We start from the raw sequence: 17,002 nt of genomic DNA on the forward strand, positions 1-17,002 counted from the left end.
CCACTGTGGGACGTGGAGACCAGTCCTTCGGATGAGACCGTATAAACCGAGGTCACGTGTCGCAGTAGGTGCTGGCACGAAAAAGATCCCTCAATGCTCAATGGCCTTGAGTGCCGAGTATAGGTGCAAAATTTGTAGCTCTCCACCGGCAAGTGGTGGCGTCTCCATATGAGTGAAAAATTCTCGAGAGGGACGTTAAACAATAAACAAACAAACAAACGAACTTTAATATCCTTTGTAGTCTCTGCGAAAAAAAAGGTTTAAAATTAACCGGAAATTTATTTTGTTCCTTTCTGGTACGCAAAAAAGATCTCATTTTAATCTGTCACAACTTTTCATTTTACCTTCTAATACAGAAATTGTAAATACATTCAACATGACTTTATATTCAACATAGCTGACACATGCGAGGGCATAGTTTTGACTGGACCGGATCAACACAAGCAGTGATAATAAAATTAAATTCTACACAGCGGGGGTCAGTGTCTACACATGCCGGGGTAGTGGTAGGTGCCAATGTTGTTGTTGTCGCCTCTGTAGTTGTCAGTATTGTTGTTGTCGTAGGCGCTTGTGTTGTTGCTTCCGCTGAACAGAGGCCACACATTTTTGGACAAGTTTTTGACTCCTCACTATCAAGGCAGGCAGTTATAAGAAATTCGAATTCCACACAGCGTGGATCAGTGTCCTCACAAACTCTTCCTGTGGTTGTTGTTGTTGCTGTCGTCGTTGTGGTCGGAAAAGGAGCAGTTGGCAAAGGAGTTGTTGCTACAGAACATAAACCACACATCTGTGGACAAAGTGTCGCTTGAGTTGGGTCTCGACATACTGACATTATGAAATCAAATTCAAAACACCGTGGATCTGTATCGTGGCAAGGAGACGATGACGTCATCGGAGGAAGTGATGTAGAAGGTAATGTTGTTGTTTGGGATACGGAACAGGTTTTACAGGTCACCGGGCAGATTTTTGATTGCTCTGAATCGAGGCAGGCGGTCATAATGAAATCGAAATTTGTACATCTGGGATCAGACTCACAACAGCCATCTTGACATACCGACTGTGACGTAATGCCTGTAATGATAAGTGTTAACGTGAAACACTTACATTCATTACAAGTAAATATTATATTCTGCAGTAAAATCGGCTTTCAATTAAACGTTTTTTATATTAAGAAAAATGCTAAAACCCCTTTGCAAACGCCTTTAAAACATTTTGAACGAAATAGCTAGTTTCTCACCTTTTATTAAAAGAACAGATACAACAACTGCCAACATCTGAGAAAATAAAATAAAAGGTTTATTAACCACATTGAAATTTCTTTTTTAACAAGGGGATAGGTTGTTTTGTTGGACTTTTAATTAGGAGTTCAGTTTGTGTGTGAGATAATGCGTTTTGCTGTTTTGTAAAAAAGCGAATTTAGTGTCAAATTAGCTAATAAAGAAATAGTTGAAGGATATGAAACATCTCAGAACTTTTTTGTAAAAATAAAAAAGTGATTGTAAATAAATCTAAGGAAAAGGAATTCTAATTTTAAAATAATCACTAAAGATACATATTAAATTTTCTACATAATTGGTAGTACGGAATATTAACAAAACATAGTAACAAAATGTCCCACAGCATTATTTTTTACAGAAATATTTTAAGAGAAACAAGTGCATTTAATATTTTGAACGACTTTTGAATTTAATAACCGATTTTTTTCATTAAGCACCTGACATTTAAAAATATTTAACTTTCTGTGAAAAAAAATATAAGCAGTAAAAAAAACTAACATGATTAAGTTATTGTTAACTGGGTAAAGTCCTTGAAGGGAATTAAGCAGTATAGATTTATACCAGTTAAATAAACATTAACTGTATTTTGAGAAATAAATTTTACGAAAATACAATTGCAAATAATAATAACTTGATTGTAAATATGAAAGATGAGCTGTTAAAAATAGCGTACAAGAATCTATAAAGACTCAACTCTAGCATATATCAATAAAAGAATAGGAATAATTAATTATATGATATTGCATATTTACAGAGATTATTATTTCCCCCATCAAGTTCACTAAGTTTTTCCTGAGTACCATGAGATTTGGTGCCGAGCGAAGCGAGGGACCAAATCGAATGGCGAGGGAAAAGTTTAACACAATACTCTTTACATTTTTTCCTCGAGAAATTAAACTCTTTGTATTTCTATCTATTTCATCACAACTCTAGGGTGTTTCTTTTTAATTGTGTCATGATAATGATGATTAAATAATGACTGGTGCAATTTTATACAGGCCCTGATGTAATAATTTTATCCTCAGGGATATATATATATACATTTATCCCATGTTCACCCCTTTATCCCGTGGATATGACTCATTTGATAATTTTTTCATATTCCACAGTTAAGTGCAGTTGTGACGTCACAATGGTTTTTGCGTTAGAGTGATGAAGTAAAATAAAGTGGAGTCCTGTATAAAACAGTGTAAAACATTGGTTGTGAAGTATTAAACATGGGATAAAAAGAATCTCCCATGATTTGTAGTGGGATATGACTTTTATCCAACTCGTTGTGTGTTTTTATCCCCTCGCCAAGGCTCGGGGATAAAAAAAAACACACAACTCGTTGGATAAAAATCATATCCAACTACAAATCATGGGAGATCCTATATATACTTGTCTGTAACAGGTCAGGTGACGATCCACAGTGAACAGTTTTCAAACACAATTACTAGGTTCATTCCTGCATATTCAGAACCTATTCATCAATGTATGAAGACAGTACGTATTGTCTTAGTAGTTTCATTTGGATTTAAGCCAGGAGCTTGGGATTCTTTTGGACACGAGTGATGATTTGTTATTGTATGTGGATAAAGATCCAAGATCCAATTAATTGTTCCTGGGGCTATATCTCAAATTGCTCAAAAAAGCAAAGAATGTTCTACAGAAAACGCGACCAAAATAATAAAAAGCGAGCAAATGTCTTAGCAGCCTCGGCTTATAACTTAGCAGAAATGTTTTACACACAACATCAGCAATATAGGACTTCTGTTTATTTCACATGTTCTGACAACCTTGCTGTGTTCATGGTGTCCTATTGGGATGAAGACAAGATAGTGTGTAAATTCTGATTTTCTGCACTATCAATTATGATATGTATCGTATATATCATTCTGGTAGAAGTATCAGTGACACAGCATATAATCCTGAATAGTAAACCAATTAACTTGCTTAAATTTCAGTGTGTTGTTATTTTGGCAAAAGTAGTTTAATAAGTCAGAAAGAAAGAGAGAGAAGGAAAGAGTGAGGGTTTTTTTTTTTGGGGGGGGGGGTACTGATTCTGTAGAGTTAAGTGACAGTTTAGCACCTCAGGTCCAACATTCATTTAAGAAATAAACAACAATGTTTAAAAGTTTTCTGGGAAATGAACTTGGTTGGTCACATGATCAAATCCTGTGAAGCCCGAAGGGCTTCTCAGAAGATTTATGTTCAGAAGATTGATGTTCAGCAGTCCAGTTCAGGAAATATCTGTTCATAATGAAAAAAACAATGATCGCTACTGAGAATACTATTATTGTATGAGTTCTTTATATATGAAGTCAAAAGCGGTGGTATCGTCTTCAGTTTACATACCGTCAATGGAATTTCGGGTTAAAAAGGTAAGCGTGATTTTAAGCTAATTAAAAACATTCTTCACACCGAAGAAAGAACTAATGATCATTTGTTGAAAAACAAAAACATATACAATAATTTTATCTTTATCATCGCTTTAACGGCTTAAAGGTTCCGAAACCAGTGTCACCTGGACAGAAATATGTAGACAAGATATCTGTGATTCGGTCACGCCATGACCTCTGACCCCCTAATAAGTTCATACAGAATTGAACATATTTTCTCTTCAATAGGTTCATCTAAGAAAAATATTTGCAAATGTAAATAATTTTAAATGACCTTGACACCGTGCCCTTGTACGGAAGCCGGTAGGTGCCAGGTAGAAAAATATTTTATCTGGCGGCCACCAGATAAGTTTCTGGCGGCCGCCAAATAATTATCTGGCGGCCGCCAGATAAATAACTGGCGGCCGCCAGAAACCTATCTGGCGGCCGCCAGAAACTTATCTGGCGGCCGCCATATAATTTTCTGGCGGCCGCCAGATAAAAAGATCTGGCGGCCGCCAGATAACTTATCTGGCGGCCGCCAGAAAGTTATCTGGCGGCCGCCACATAATTTCTGGCGGCCGCCAGATAATTTCTGGCGGCCGCCAAATAACTTTATGGCGGCCGCCAGATAAGTTATCTGGCAGCCGCCAGATCTTTTTATCTGGCGGCCGCCAGAAAATTATTTGGCGGCCGCCAGATAAGTTTCTGGCGGCCGCCAGTTATTTATGTGGCGGCCGCCAGAAAGTTGTCTGGCGGCCGCCAGATAAAATATTTTTTCTACCTGGCACCAACCGGCTTCCGTACCCTTGATTATAACCTATCATCAATAATGATAGTTTTAATGATTACGCACACAATTGCATAGACGCCCAACCATGAATCTTGGGCTTGGAGTGTACCAAGTGGTTTAGTATCGGAAAAAATCCTTTGTTCGAGGTGTGAAACATATACTAAAGAGTATTTTCATCAACATTTGAAAGATAAGTTTCGTATTCACACTGAGAATCTTGTAAAAGATAGGCTCAGTATTATATTAAGAAATATGAAATTTTCGAAATTGTGTTATGATAAAAAATTATGTAGAAAATGGATTTCAGCTTTTTTTGAATGCCCTTTTAATAAGCTTTATAGTTTGGAGAATACCAAAGGACTTAATAACCTAGGAAAAGTCTAAGTACAAATTTAAGAAGTTTCGCAATATGATATCACAACTGCCTGTATATATTACATGTTAATTTGAATAAAAATTGGTAAAATGAATACGTCTATGATATTAGCGGCATTGCATCATTAACGGTTGCTACAAAGTGTTTTGACACCATGATGAGTGAGTTCTTTTAAAAGCTGATACAAACCACATAGAGAGAAATAAAAAATATAAAAAGAAAAAACACTTTTTTTCATGAAAATTTATAAAAGAATTAGAATATTGACAAGCACAAATATATTTGTTATTATCGTAAACAGCAAAGAATTAAATAAAAATCACCTTATTTCTGATGTGGGGACTTCGTGACTCTTTCAGCCGTGGTCATATAGGGTTAAACAAAGATAATAAAAACTCGGTCACTATTTCATTAATGTATAGGAATGTATGTCAAGAAAATTCAAATATATTTGCGGATCCAACTATTTGCTGTACCTTCTCGGCATAAGTTTCACGTCGAATTTCTTTCTTAATGTAAATATGCAGATTGCTAAATACTAGTAATTCTTATAATGACCCTGAAGATTATATAAGTTCTATTATTCACATTTTTAAACAAAAAAAGGGGGGATGTTTGTCCCATTCTTTTTCAACACCAAAGTAACATTTTCGCATAAGATTTTACTAGCAGGTGCTTTGAAATCCTGTCCTGTTGTTAATTCAATTGATTTTTTTTTGGTGGTTTTGCCGAAAAATAATTAAAAATAAAAACAATAAAAAGCAAATTATCATTTAGTTATCAAACAAAGAAAAAAAATCCAAATCCATCTTTTCCTAGTTTTACAATGAAAAATTATTAAACCACAAAGATTATACACAGACGGTCTAAAACTGAATATCAGCAAAAGAGTTTAACCCTTTGTTGTTACATTTACAGCACAACTCGGTTTTGCGCTAAGTTCTAGGGACCTGTAAATTTACTTCGCTATATCCGTAATTTGTTAATCGAAAATGTTATAAAGTATACATAGAGAATTCGAATTATAGAATTTTTTTCATTCAAGTATACATGTAACTACTAAATGTATTTAAGAAAGTATAAAATACAAAATTTACCTTGTAGTTCAAAAGTTTTCAAATGAATTGAGTTTCAAATATAAATATTTCCAAAATTAATGTCGGTTCATATATTTTAAAAACAAAAAAATCTTTGAAAATTCGTTATAAAAGATGTAAATTTTGTAATTTGTGACTTCTAGGGGACACAAAATCAATTCGCAATTACCGTAAATTCGCTAAATCCGAGTTCGTTATATCCGTGAAATTTTACAAGGAATTGTTAAGAATTTCGCCGGGGATTGAAAAAAAAAAAAAAAACCTTCGTTGTGTCTGAAAAATCGCTATATCCGTGTTCGCACTAAACAAGATTTACTGTATAACTATGGGTTTTTTTAATTTTTTATTTCAAAGTGTTCTCGGGAATACAAAAATATTATTATAGTTGGCAAAGACATTATTTGCGTGTAGGAAGTTGTGAATCGAACTATAGACAGCCTGTGCAGAAACAGATTAAATTGACAGCAAAAATCTGGTCAACAAGATTGAATTTCATGGAAAGTATTTGGCGTTTTATTTCTGCAGAACTTGGAAAAGTAGTGTTATGCATTTAAAATAAATGAAAATACTCAAACACTAACTCAACTGAAACAGTATAATTAAGCTTAGAGTCGATAATAATTAAGTAGACAAAACGTTACACACAGTGTGAGAACTGCAGAGGGAGATTATTTTTTAGAAAAAAATGTAATGATGTTTTTCAGGTTATAATGTAGTAAAGATGCCCGTGCACCGTGGGACGTTAAAGAGCAAACATATAAATATAACCTTCCACTTATATATCGACTCGAACTCCATCGTGAACTTGAAATAAGACACAACAGAGTCTTTCACATCTGTTTCATATTAAGAGTTTTACTGATTATATACGATAAGAACCTAATTTCTAATTAACAACTACCTTGTTTGACAAACGAGAAGACTTCATCTTTTTCATCGTCATTTTTTTCTTATTCGTGAAGTAATACCCCGCTATCACCTGCGTATGATGATAACATCTCCCAGCTTAGTTAATACTCACGAGCATGCTCTTAGTACTTTATTTTTAAACCAAGGCAGGCTACTTACAGATAGGTAGATGTTACAAGTACGAAGAATTTCAACATCCTCGTTTAAACTCAGCATTTTGTAAAATCTATGGTAGTTATCATAACCTGTTATTTGACCTTTTCTGGCTGATTACCAATTATTAGGCTTTTGTTTTTATATACTGATTTTGACTAAGGAATGGTCCACGTATCTAATAAATACATAGAACTCACGGCGGGTGTTCTTGATCAACAGGGGAAGCTTACTCCTCCTAAGCACCTAATCCTACCTCAGGAATTTAAATGGGTCCGTGTTTACTACTCTTTTAAAAATTTTATTTCATTAGATTTCTTAGATCGATCACTGGTCGTCATCTTAGCTTTTTTCAATGTAAATGCCGACCGAATTCCCTTAAAAATATCAAACAATACAATGGGCACAAGTTATGAAACCTAGGGTCTAAGTTATATCAGGGCAAGTAAAGTTTCGATGATCCGTTATAAATCCTCTTTGTAAGAGCTATCTTTAAAGAAATGATTGATTTTCAATATAAAAGTGCATTCATTGTTTTTTAAGTAATCATATAATCATGAATAAATGATGATAAACATGTGTTGATAATAACAAAGTTGGTTTTTTCTTTACATTGGAATTTGAAATCAGAAAATCAAACGTATTAGTGGATATTACATGTAATATTTGAGTATGTGAAACTTAGTATTACCAATCTTTAGACTAACTTCCATACTTTATTGTCACTTTATATGAATGTCCTTTGAATACTTATGCCCCATTTGTATGAATATGTATTTTAATAATTCTTTCTAAAAAAAAAAAAAGAGGTAAATTTGGGGGGGGGAGGGGAGGGGTTCTCCATCACTTAAAATCTAACTGTGGCGCAAGACTTGTAAGACAATAATTAAGGATAAACAACACAAACAAACTTTTTTTCAGAAATCAGCAATATTTCTCATAGATTTATATTCCAATCAATACATGTAACCTGAATGATGTTTACCAGGTAAAGTGGGAGAACTTTGTAAGATTTTGTCGCTATGTATACGATGCATAACTGGGAGGTTCATTCTGAGATTTATTTCTGAGATTTATAAATTTATAAATTGATCTTCCTGATTAACGACGATTCACAGTAATATTTAACTGTGATGGAATTTTGGCGCTGATTTTTTAACTGTGGTGCTACTGAATTTAACTGACGGGGCCGCCATGTTAAACGGTCCATGAAGAACCTTGTCTTTATCAGAGAATATGAAATTAAAACATAAATCCTTTGTTGCCTTTTCTTCCTATTCTTGCACCCATCCTTAATTAATGTATAAAGGATATGTTTGCATTTTCTTTTCTCAAACACAGTATATTAACGTCTAAAATCTCATAAGGTTATGCTACATGTATAACTGTGTCGGTGATTTTGGTGAACTACAACAATGGTGTCCATTTCTCAGTAACCCAAAAGCGTCTCCAGGATAATGGAGTGTACGTGCAAATCCCCCCATTCTCAACAACAATGAACTTTACTTCTATATCATTCTGTCATTTATCTTCTAAAAAGTCAAGCAATTTTTCAGCACCCCGTGCAGCACTCCGTGCTGTCTCTTCAATAAGGTTGTCCAAATTACCAATCAATGGTTTTTCTACCACATCATCGAACAATTCTTTAGCACCCCGTGCTGTCTCTTTAACAATGTAGTACAATTCATCATTCGATGGTGTCTCTTCAACAACGTAGTCCACTTCTTCATCACCCTGTGATGTCTCTTCAACAATGTAGTACAATTCACCACTCGATGGTGTCTCTTCAACCACGTAGTACAATTCATCATCACTCCATGTTGTCTCTCCAACAACGGTGTCCACTTCTCTGTCGTCCCTTGATGTCTCTACAATAAATCTTTAATATCAAGCGAGCAAAAGGATGATTTCTGCCAAAGATCAACTTCGTATTCCTAGCAAGTATAGCAAGACAGCGATTTTTTTGTTTAAGATTTTTAACAACATCGAAGAAAATGGAACTTACATTTATATGTAAGATGGATATCAATCAGATTTTCGACATCTGTTCCCATCTTCAAAAAAATTTCTTTTTATAGGCATTTGCATTTCCGCTGGTGTCCTATCTATGTTTTTTGTTTTATAAAGAATATTTGCTTTCAATAGTGATTTATTTCTAGTAAATCTCTGTTCAGAAATCATGAACGATTCTGCAGACACCAGATTGTTTCTGGGAGTAGGGAAGGACATCAGATAGCTCCGAAATGGGTTGACAAAGGTTACTCTGAACTGACTTCATATGCTCCCTATAGGTTGTGCGTGACTCAACACTGTCTCATGAGAGATTGTAACTCCAAACTGATTTCAGAGGATCCTCTTACTATTACTATTGTGGAACTAAATAGTTTTAATTATTTTATACTATATATTAACTTATTATATGTGGGCTACCCATGTGTTTATGGACACAAATGAATGAAACTTTTTATCTTCTTCATCCTTTTAACGCATTGACGTTAATATAACATGTTGCATGCTGTGCTGTCAAAAATGCATTGTGTTAGAACACAACACGGTATCAGTAACATAGAAATGCTAAAGACATACAGAACAAAGTGCTTTCAACAACCTCGTTTAAAGTCTGCATTTCGTAAATTCTATGGACGTTATAATGACCAAATTAGCAAATTTAACCTATCAATGGAACGAATTTTGGCTGACTTGTTTCATACCGATTGATTTGTACTATATTTGACTACGGAATGCTCCGTCTACTTGATCAATACATAGGGCTGACGGCGGGTGGGACCGGTCAACAAGGGATGCTTACTCTTCCTAGGCACCTGATCCCACATCTGGAATTTCCAGGGGGTTTTGTATATGCCATGTTCACTGAAGTTTTTAATGAAATCGATCACTGTCGTTATCTTTACCTTATTTTCATTTTTAAATATCATGACTATACAAAGTCTCTTAAGTTGTAAGAGTTATTTCTGTATTCTGCATCTGTAGTGTGCTTAAAAATATGTATGGAATGAATATGTATATTGTTCTATATTGAATTGAAAAGCACAGTGGCACGATGGCACTCCGAGATGGAATTCCTATTTCAAATGTCATATCTTGTTCAATAGACTTCGTAAAGTGATGTTTATCAGTCAGAACAAATTAATTATTTTCAAATAAAATTAGGTACTTATAAGATATTTTGATTGATGGGGTTCACTTTTAATGAAAACCTATTTTTTACGAAAATGTCTGGCCGTGTGATTAAAGCATTTCAAAAAAATATCAAGGTACATTTCGAAACATATATTTCTTTTCTTGTTTATTTTCCCCTTGAAAATGATTAGTTTTATTTAATCTTTCATATTTTGAGCCAAACTCAGCAACCGTGCGACTACAGGAAGAGACACATGTTGACAAGGGAAAAAAAGCAAACTTAAAAAGCAAGGAGCAAACTCTTGAAATTGCAATTTAAATTTTACGCTAAGGAACAAGACGGCTAATTTTTCTATCCCGTTTCAGTACTTTCTTGCAGAGATTGCCAACCTGTGTTTCTAAAATTTGATTTTACGAAAGAAGATCGGGCCTAACTATTTATTCCCTCTTTTTATACTGCATACATTATATTTTGCCAATTTTACTTACCATATTTCTTCTTTTCTGAATTAGAGAGCTTTTCTGTTCAAAAAGAATGCAAAAAGTATGTGAAAATCCAACGCATACATCATGTGAAATCAGTACAATTTATCCCCAAAACAAAAAAGAAAATTTATTTATCATTCACCATTTTCTTAAACACATAAGGTTTTTTTTTTTTTTTTTTTTTTTTTTTTTTTTTTTTTTTTTATACCTAATCTTGCAAGATTTGTTGATAAGTCATTTAGTTCAGTTCTCTGTTTGTCTTGCTCATACTTCACTTTCTCTAACTCAGTTCTCTCTCTCTTTTGGTTGATTTCCAGTTCCGTTATATCCACGTCAGTTACCACTCTCCGCAGCTCTAGCATATTCAGATTTACGTTTTGATTTTTCAGGTTTGTTGTAATCCCTTAAAAATTACGAACAAATTTATTTTTTGGCTTATGTTATTTTACTAGTACTAAAATCAATGATTTACGAGTTTTTGCAATTTGAGCACTATTCAGAATTTCTTAATTGTCTCATCTCTGATACCAACCTGACATGATTTTTTTCAAATCCGCTGTTGATTGATGTTGTTGATCGATCATGTCCAGGAACCTCTTTTCTTGTTCAGGATCCATTGTTACTGTTTTAATGATATTTGCTGCATCAGTGTATGTGGTACACCCTCCAGGAAGGCTTCCCTCAAGTTCAGTGATAATAATTGTAAGGTCTTGCCAAAGTTTCAGAAATTCAGCATCTAGGAGAGAAACACTGACTGCATGTCCACAATAGGTATTTCTGATCTCTCTGATTCGGTCTATGTTAGCAGAAAGGGATCGATCAGATGGATCTGGTGATTTACCCCATCCTTTCTGGTGAGGCGTAATTCCTGATATATTTCTTAGTAATATATACAATAACGATAAATCAAACACATCGTATGTTCCAGTAAAATTGCCTGATCTGGGGTAAAGTTTTTCTCTTTGGGCTTTGTTTAAGATAGGGCTTAATGTATTCTTCTCCTTTTGAAGGATAAATGGGAACTGAACCTCTGTAACATGGTTCCTCAGAATGTCTCTGAATAGGTCAGTACAGGGATCCAACAATAACCGGGAAACACGAGCAGCATGTGTTGTCTCTTTCGTCGAGATGTATTGAGAGCATGCCATTATTTCTCTGAAAATTAAACACTTGATGATTCAGTCATCAATTATTGGTTAAAAGAACAGATAGTTTGCAAAATGATTGTTTGATGTATATGTGAAAGGACTTAAAAAGGACATAATGTCATAATTGCTGAAACATCTTGCAATGATGTTCGTAAAATATTTTAAAAATACTCATATCTAAGACTTACTCGAATTTTCCTAAAAAAAAAAGAATTATAATAATTCATTATAATATTCAGACAAAACGGAATTATTTGAAAAATGTTTTAAAACCTTCTTAAAAACTTTTTTATTGTAATTTTTCTTCCTGTCGTTTATCTCTTTTATATACTACTTTTATAAGAACTCAGTTAGAATATGCAACTGAAGTTTGGTGTGGGTGTTCTAGTCAAGATTCCGAAAAACTAGAAAAATTACAGCTACATGTAGCAGCAGCAAGAATATTCACTGGATTAACTTCTTTGGCATCGCGAGATTCTCTCTATTTTTAAACTGGATGGGAACCACTTGTTGTTAGAAGAATGTCCAAAGTAAGAACAACTCTGTTTAATTTATTTTTCATAATATGGTACCCGAGTATCTGAAAGATTCAATCACACAAATCAAATTACGTAACAAGACAATTACAAAATTATTGCATCCCTAAGTGTAGATTAAACATTTATAAATCATCTTTTGTCCCAATGGCAAGAAGGGAATCGAACTCTTTACCTCTTGAAACAAGATAATCCACTAGGTACCTTCAAAAAATGTATAAACTCTCAAAAAACACCTCCTCCTGCCTTTTTAAGCGCTAAGCGCAGCGCAAAGTGCTTACTGTCATCTTAAATCTACTTCCGTTCGCGATCCAGCGCCACTAAGCAAGTTAGATAACTTCACTGGGTTTTCTAAAAATATGCCACTGGAAATCCCCGACTCTCTTTCGGCTATTTTAGTGTAATACTGAATTACGTGCAGTTCTAATAATAGGAGTCAATTAGCTAGGTAAAGATATGCATGTACATTGTACGAAAATCCACTGTTATAGATAAGAGCGGTTCTTGTCATGCTTATCTCTATACATTGTAGTTCATTTAAAATCGTGTCGGCACTCATCACTTGTGTACCATGTAGCTTACAACTGCTGCATCTATGGCGCAAATACTTAATTGAAAACGGTTTATTACATGTATATGTCATGTACATGTAATGTAATGATTGAATAAGTATATACTTTTAAAACTCAGATGGGATTTTAATAAGTATTTAAAACTCAAACTGGAATTGAGTTATTTAGTAGAAAATTTCGCATAAAATTGATTTACAAAATACTTACATATGTACGTTCTATATAACTTATACCATATAAACTATTATCTCTTCTTTTAGACCCTTATTTCAGGCAATGTAACTAAAACAAGTCTTCCTATTATCACCCTTGCACCATGCAGAGAGCTATCAATGAAGTTGATTTTCGCATCTCAGTATCAATTAGTAACAGACTGGAATGCATTCATGGACTGTCTATACTTGTGTTGTACTCTATATACTTGTAATATAAGTAAAAATATGATGTAAATAGTTCTCAAGGAAAGGCAGTTTGCGGCTGTACGTACATGTAGGGCATGTGATGGCTGTGTTTTCAACGAATCCACTCAAATAAGAAAACCAATTTCTCGGAATATTGTGCTTTAAAATTGTGTGTGCAGTGCGCAAGATATGGCGAAAAATGCAAAAACTTTAATTAAACGTTCTTAGCAATGGACAGGAATAGCGCCGATGAAATGTTAAGCAAACAGTGGAATACTCGTATTTGGAAACCAGGAAGAAATAGTTTATGTAAAGATGTGCGCGTGTTGCCGATTTGACTGCGAAGCAACTTAATGAGGACTACATAAAAACAAAAAACAATGTTGTATACCTTCATGAAGATTTATTAATACTTGAGATTAATATACTGTATTTTCTTTCTTGGGCTGTTGAATTATTTATCATGGAAATAGCAGAAAAATTACGGGCAATTATTTTCAGTATTCCTTTTCAACTAACACAACAGTGCTGTGGATATTTTTTCCCTCTAAACACGTTTTGTATGGTAGTTAAAATCATACATAAACAAGTAAAGAATGGTGTAAAGCATCAAACGTCCGTAAAAAAAAAAAAAAATACTGAAGCATTTTAAAGTACATGTATTTCAACAATAGTCCAAAATACTTTTGGGGATTTAATGACATATTTTTAATCCGAAGAAGTATGAAATTTTTATTTTAAAAAAGTAATATTTACAAATCAGATATACATGTACATATTGTGAGATCAACAGAAAAGACAATTTTTGTTGCAAATACATTATAAATCATGTATATGAAAATCAGAGATAAAAGGATAGCACCGAATGTTTTATCATCAAACAAAGAAGACAAATATAATATCTCTATACTCAAAATGTATATTTACCAATTATCTCTGACAAAAGGACGTTAACTCTACGGGTGCTCATTTCATTAACAGAGAGTTTTGTCACAAACATGATGCCGATATGCTGCACAGCGCGATGAATGTGAAGTGTTAAAAATGTATAATACACAGCTGTTGCATATTCAAAACAAAATGTAATATATAGTCTATGTTTTATTTATCATTCATAAATACTGGACGCCCGTAGTGATTGTGTAAATATCTTACACACTCCATTAATGTATTTCTTGTAAAATCCTTTCTATAAAATCATAAATTTATAAATCGCTTATGAATATGAAAAAAAGAGAGATATACTAAAAACAGTTTACTGAAAATACTAGTATTCGATATTTTTGAGATGTTTTATTCATAACTTTAATAAATAAATATGATATCAATAAGGAAATATTTATCGACGCAATAAACAAATAGCATCTTTATTTTCCGAGTGCAGTTTCTAAAATTAAAGCACAGTCACTAACAGCCAGTCTTCAATTTGAAACACTCGTACACACGGAATGAATTTATTATTAAAAATTATCACCAGAACATTTTAGCTGTCGGTGTTGCAAATAAATGAGAGGAATTTCAGCGACATTTTCAAGTGTTCAAAATTATTTAGAAATATACATTTTCCAGAAAAATTAATGTAAAGCTACATTTATAGTCTAAATTTGGTCGGAAAACTCGTCGACCATCCCCTCCGATTAATTGCGATTTATACGCAAAGCTACCTCTTATAGACTCCTATAAGGAGATGGAGAAAAGAAAATATTTTTACATGTTTTTTTTTTCTTTTTTTTATTAGGTTTGAGAAATACATTGCTGTTTGGAGTAAATATCAGCCATTTAATTTGTATATATTGTTTGTTTTTTTGTTTTTTTTAAGAAACGGAAAAATGTTTTCTGGCAATTTCATGTATGTGAAATTGATTGATCTTTTGACAGAAGAAGAAAATGTAAAATGCTTAAAATAAAAAGTCTTAAACATTGTTGAATTTCATTCCAACGGGACATTTTCATGACTCACATGTTTGATTATGTAATAATTATGTAATAAACAACTGTGCTCGCCCTAGCGCAGGCGCACTGTCAAGATATTGCTTAAATTCCAATACAACTGGCAATTTAAATTTAAAATGATTCTGATGAATTTCAAATTGCAAAATGCTTAGCGCTTCCCAGTACTTTCAATACTTTGATTTCTTTTGGTGTTCGTTACTGGAATGTAATTCATACTAGATTGAGACACAATTGTGTTCTAAATATTATTTAGGTGTATCATCATTGACAGTCCATTATGCACTTGTGGAAAAATAGAAGACGCATATCATTTCTTTTTTTCATGTGCGAAATACACTGTCCAAAGAAACGATCTGTGTAATGCTTTTTTTTTAGAATGATTAATTTACGTATTATAGACACTCACGTACTGTTATGGGGAGATGATTCGATTAGCATTTCTGAAAATGAATGTTTATTTTTAAATGTGCAATTGTTTATTAGGAGATGTGGTTGTTTTTTAATTTATATATTTAGATTCATTTGTACATACTACATCAAATCAATTTTGTACATGCATAGTCTATGTAAGCTGATAATCATACTATATAATCATGTTGGTTCCAGTGTAGTTTAATTTTTGAACATCATTTTGTGTAATTAATTGTTATAAAGAAGAGGACGTTCTAAGTTTTAAGAACTTGTGTCCGATCCTTTTGTTGTAACATCTAAACAATAAAATATGTTCAAATCAAATCAAATCAATAAACTTTATTTAAAGTTCTACACATATGACATTCCTTATTATTAGTATATTATTGTTATTACAGCTGTATCAAATTAATATGAGTGTGGTCGATTCTGTGTTCTGTTGCTTTAATGAAAAGGGGGCATAATTGTAGTAACTTATTACCTTATCCCTTGAACAAAATACTTTAATTCAAAAATAATAAACAAACGATTTAGAGTAACAAGAATATTCACATTGCTTGTAATAATGTTGTCTTGTTGACATTAGAATCAAACAAGCATAACCTTATACAGTGGAGCAGTGAAATGGTACCTTTGTTTTCAGACAAACTACGCAAGTTATTCTTTTTCAGATCATTAGGGAGCAATTTTAGATGCTGCAGACACAGGTTGAAATTTCAAAAGCAATTCAATAAATCAAGGCATTACATGCAGGGTTGGCTGGGAAATACCAGTGGTGGGAATTACCAGTGGTAAATACCGGTATTTCCCGTCCCGGTAAATACTACAAATTTTCTCTAACTGGGAAATACTGGGAAATACAAAGTTGAAGTTTTCTATTTCTTTAATTCATTCAAACTTTTACAAAATTCAGATATAAAACAAACATGAAAACAGAAGATGAATAATACTGAATATGTCTCAAACTGCAATTTAACATACTCAGAGTGTATCACTACTCCATGTCCCCTACACATAACCATTCTGTAGCAATACATATATCTCTGGCTGGATATAAAAACAAAAATGGAGTTTTCCAATTTAAGTTTGTAAAATTATCAAATTTATTAATTATAAATCCAAGAACAAAACAAATTTGTTTTAATCCTTCTATAAACACTGTAGTAATTACAGTCAATTCATGTTGTTTTAACAAATTGCTCTGGACAGTTTTGTGCTCCTGTTTTGAGAGATAATTATCTTGAATAGAACTGAAAGGCCTCTTCTTAGGTTTGATATTTACGCCATGCTCTACATTTAATCATGTTAACAATTTTCTTAGATCCTTGTTTAGTTAAATAAAAAACCCAAAAGGGATCTTTGGGTTCATTTCATGGATCCATCCGACTC

General features: G+C 33.2%; 2 protein-coding genes across 2 annotated transcripts; both read right to left on the reverse strand.

Moving 5' to 3' along the window:
• Positions 1–388: 388 nt before the first annotated feature.
• On the reverse strand, positions 389–1,274 carry LOC133203109 (mucin-2-like). Its single transcript, XM_061338956.1, has 2 exons — positions 1,238–1,274; positions 389–1,071 (listed from the first exon to the last, which is right to left on the reverse strand). Exons 1-2 carry the CDS (start codon positions 1,272–1,274, stop codon positions 389–391), a joined length of 720 nt encoding a protein of 239 aa, XP_061194940.1.
• A 7,212-nt stretch (positions 1,275–8,486) lies between these two features.
• On the reverse strand, positions 8,487–11,740 carry LOC133203110 (E3 ubiquitin-protein ligase DZIP3-like). Its single transcript, XM_061338957.1, has 4 exons — positions 11,125–11,740; positions 10,801–10,995; positions 10,596–10,628; positions 8,487–8,833 (listed from the first exon to the last, which is right to left on the reverse strand). The coding sequence occupies exons 1-4, from the start codon at positions 11,738–11,740 to the stop codon at positions 8,487–8,489; spliced, it is 1,191 nt and encodes a 396-aa protein (XP_061194941.1).
• Between the last annotated feature and the right edge of the window lie 5,262 nt (positions 11,741–17,002).

The sequence above is a fragment of the Saccostrea echinata genome, unplaced genomic scaffold (genome assembly GCF_033153115.1).
Source record: "Saccostrea echinata isolate AGI-Se365-2 ecotype Australia unplaced genomic scaffold, CSIRO_AGI_Sech_v1 ptg000048l, whole genome shotgun sequence".
Lineage (NCBI taxonomy): Eukaryota > Metazoa > Mollusca > Bivalvia > Ostreida > Ostreidae > Saccostrea > Saccostrea echinata.

Bases quoted from the DNA above. Each gene is read 5' to 3' on its own strand.
- LOC133203110 (XM_061338957.1), bottom strand. From the start codon at position 11,740: ATGGCATGCTCTCAATACATCTCGACGAAAGAGACAACACATGCTGCT. The intron at 10,996-11,124 runs GTTGGTATCAGA...GTAATTTTTAAG, and splicing joins TTTGAAAAAAATCATGTCAG to GGATTACAACAAACCTGAAA. The intron at 10,629-10,800 runs GTATAAAAAAAA...CTTTTTGAACAG, and splicing joins AACAAATCTTGCAAGATTAG to AAAAGCTCTCTAATTCAGAA.
- LOC133203109 (XM_061338956.1), bottom strand. From the start codon at position 1,274: ATGTTGGCAGTTGTTGTATCTGTTCTTTTAATAAAAG. The intron at 1,072-1,237 runs GTGAGAAACTAG...TTATCATTACAG, and splicing joins ATCTGTTCTTTTAATAAAAG to GCATTACGTCACAGTCGGTA.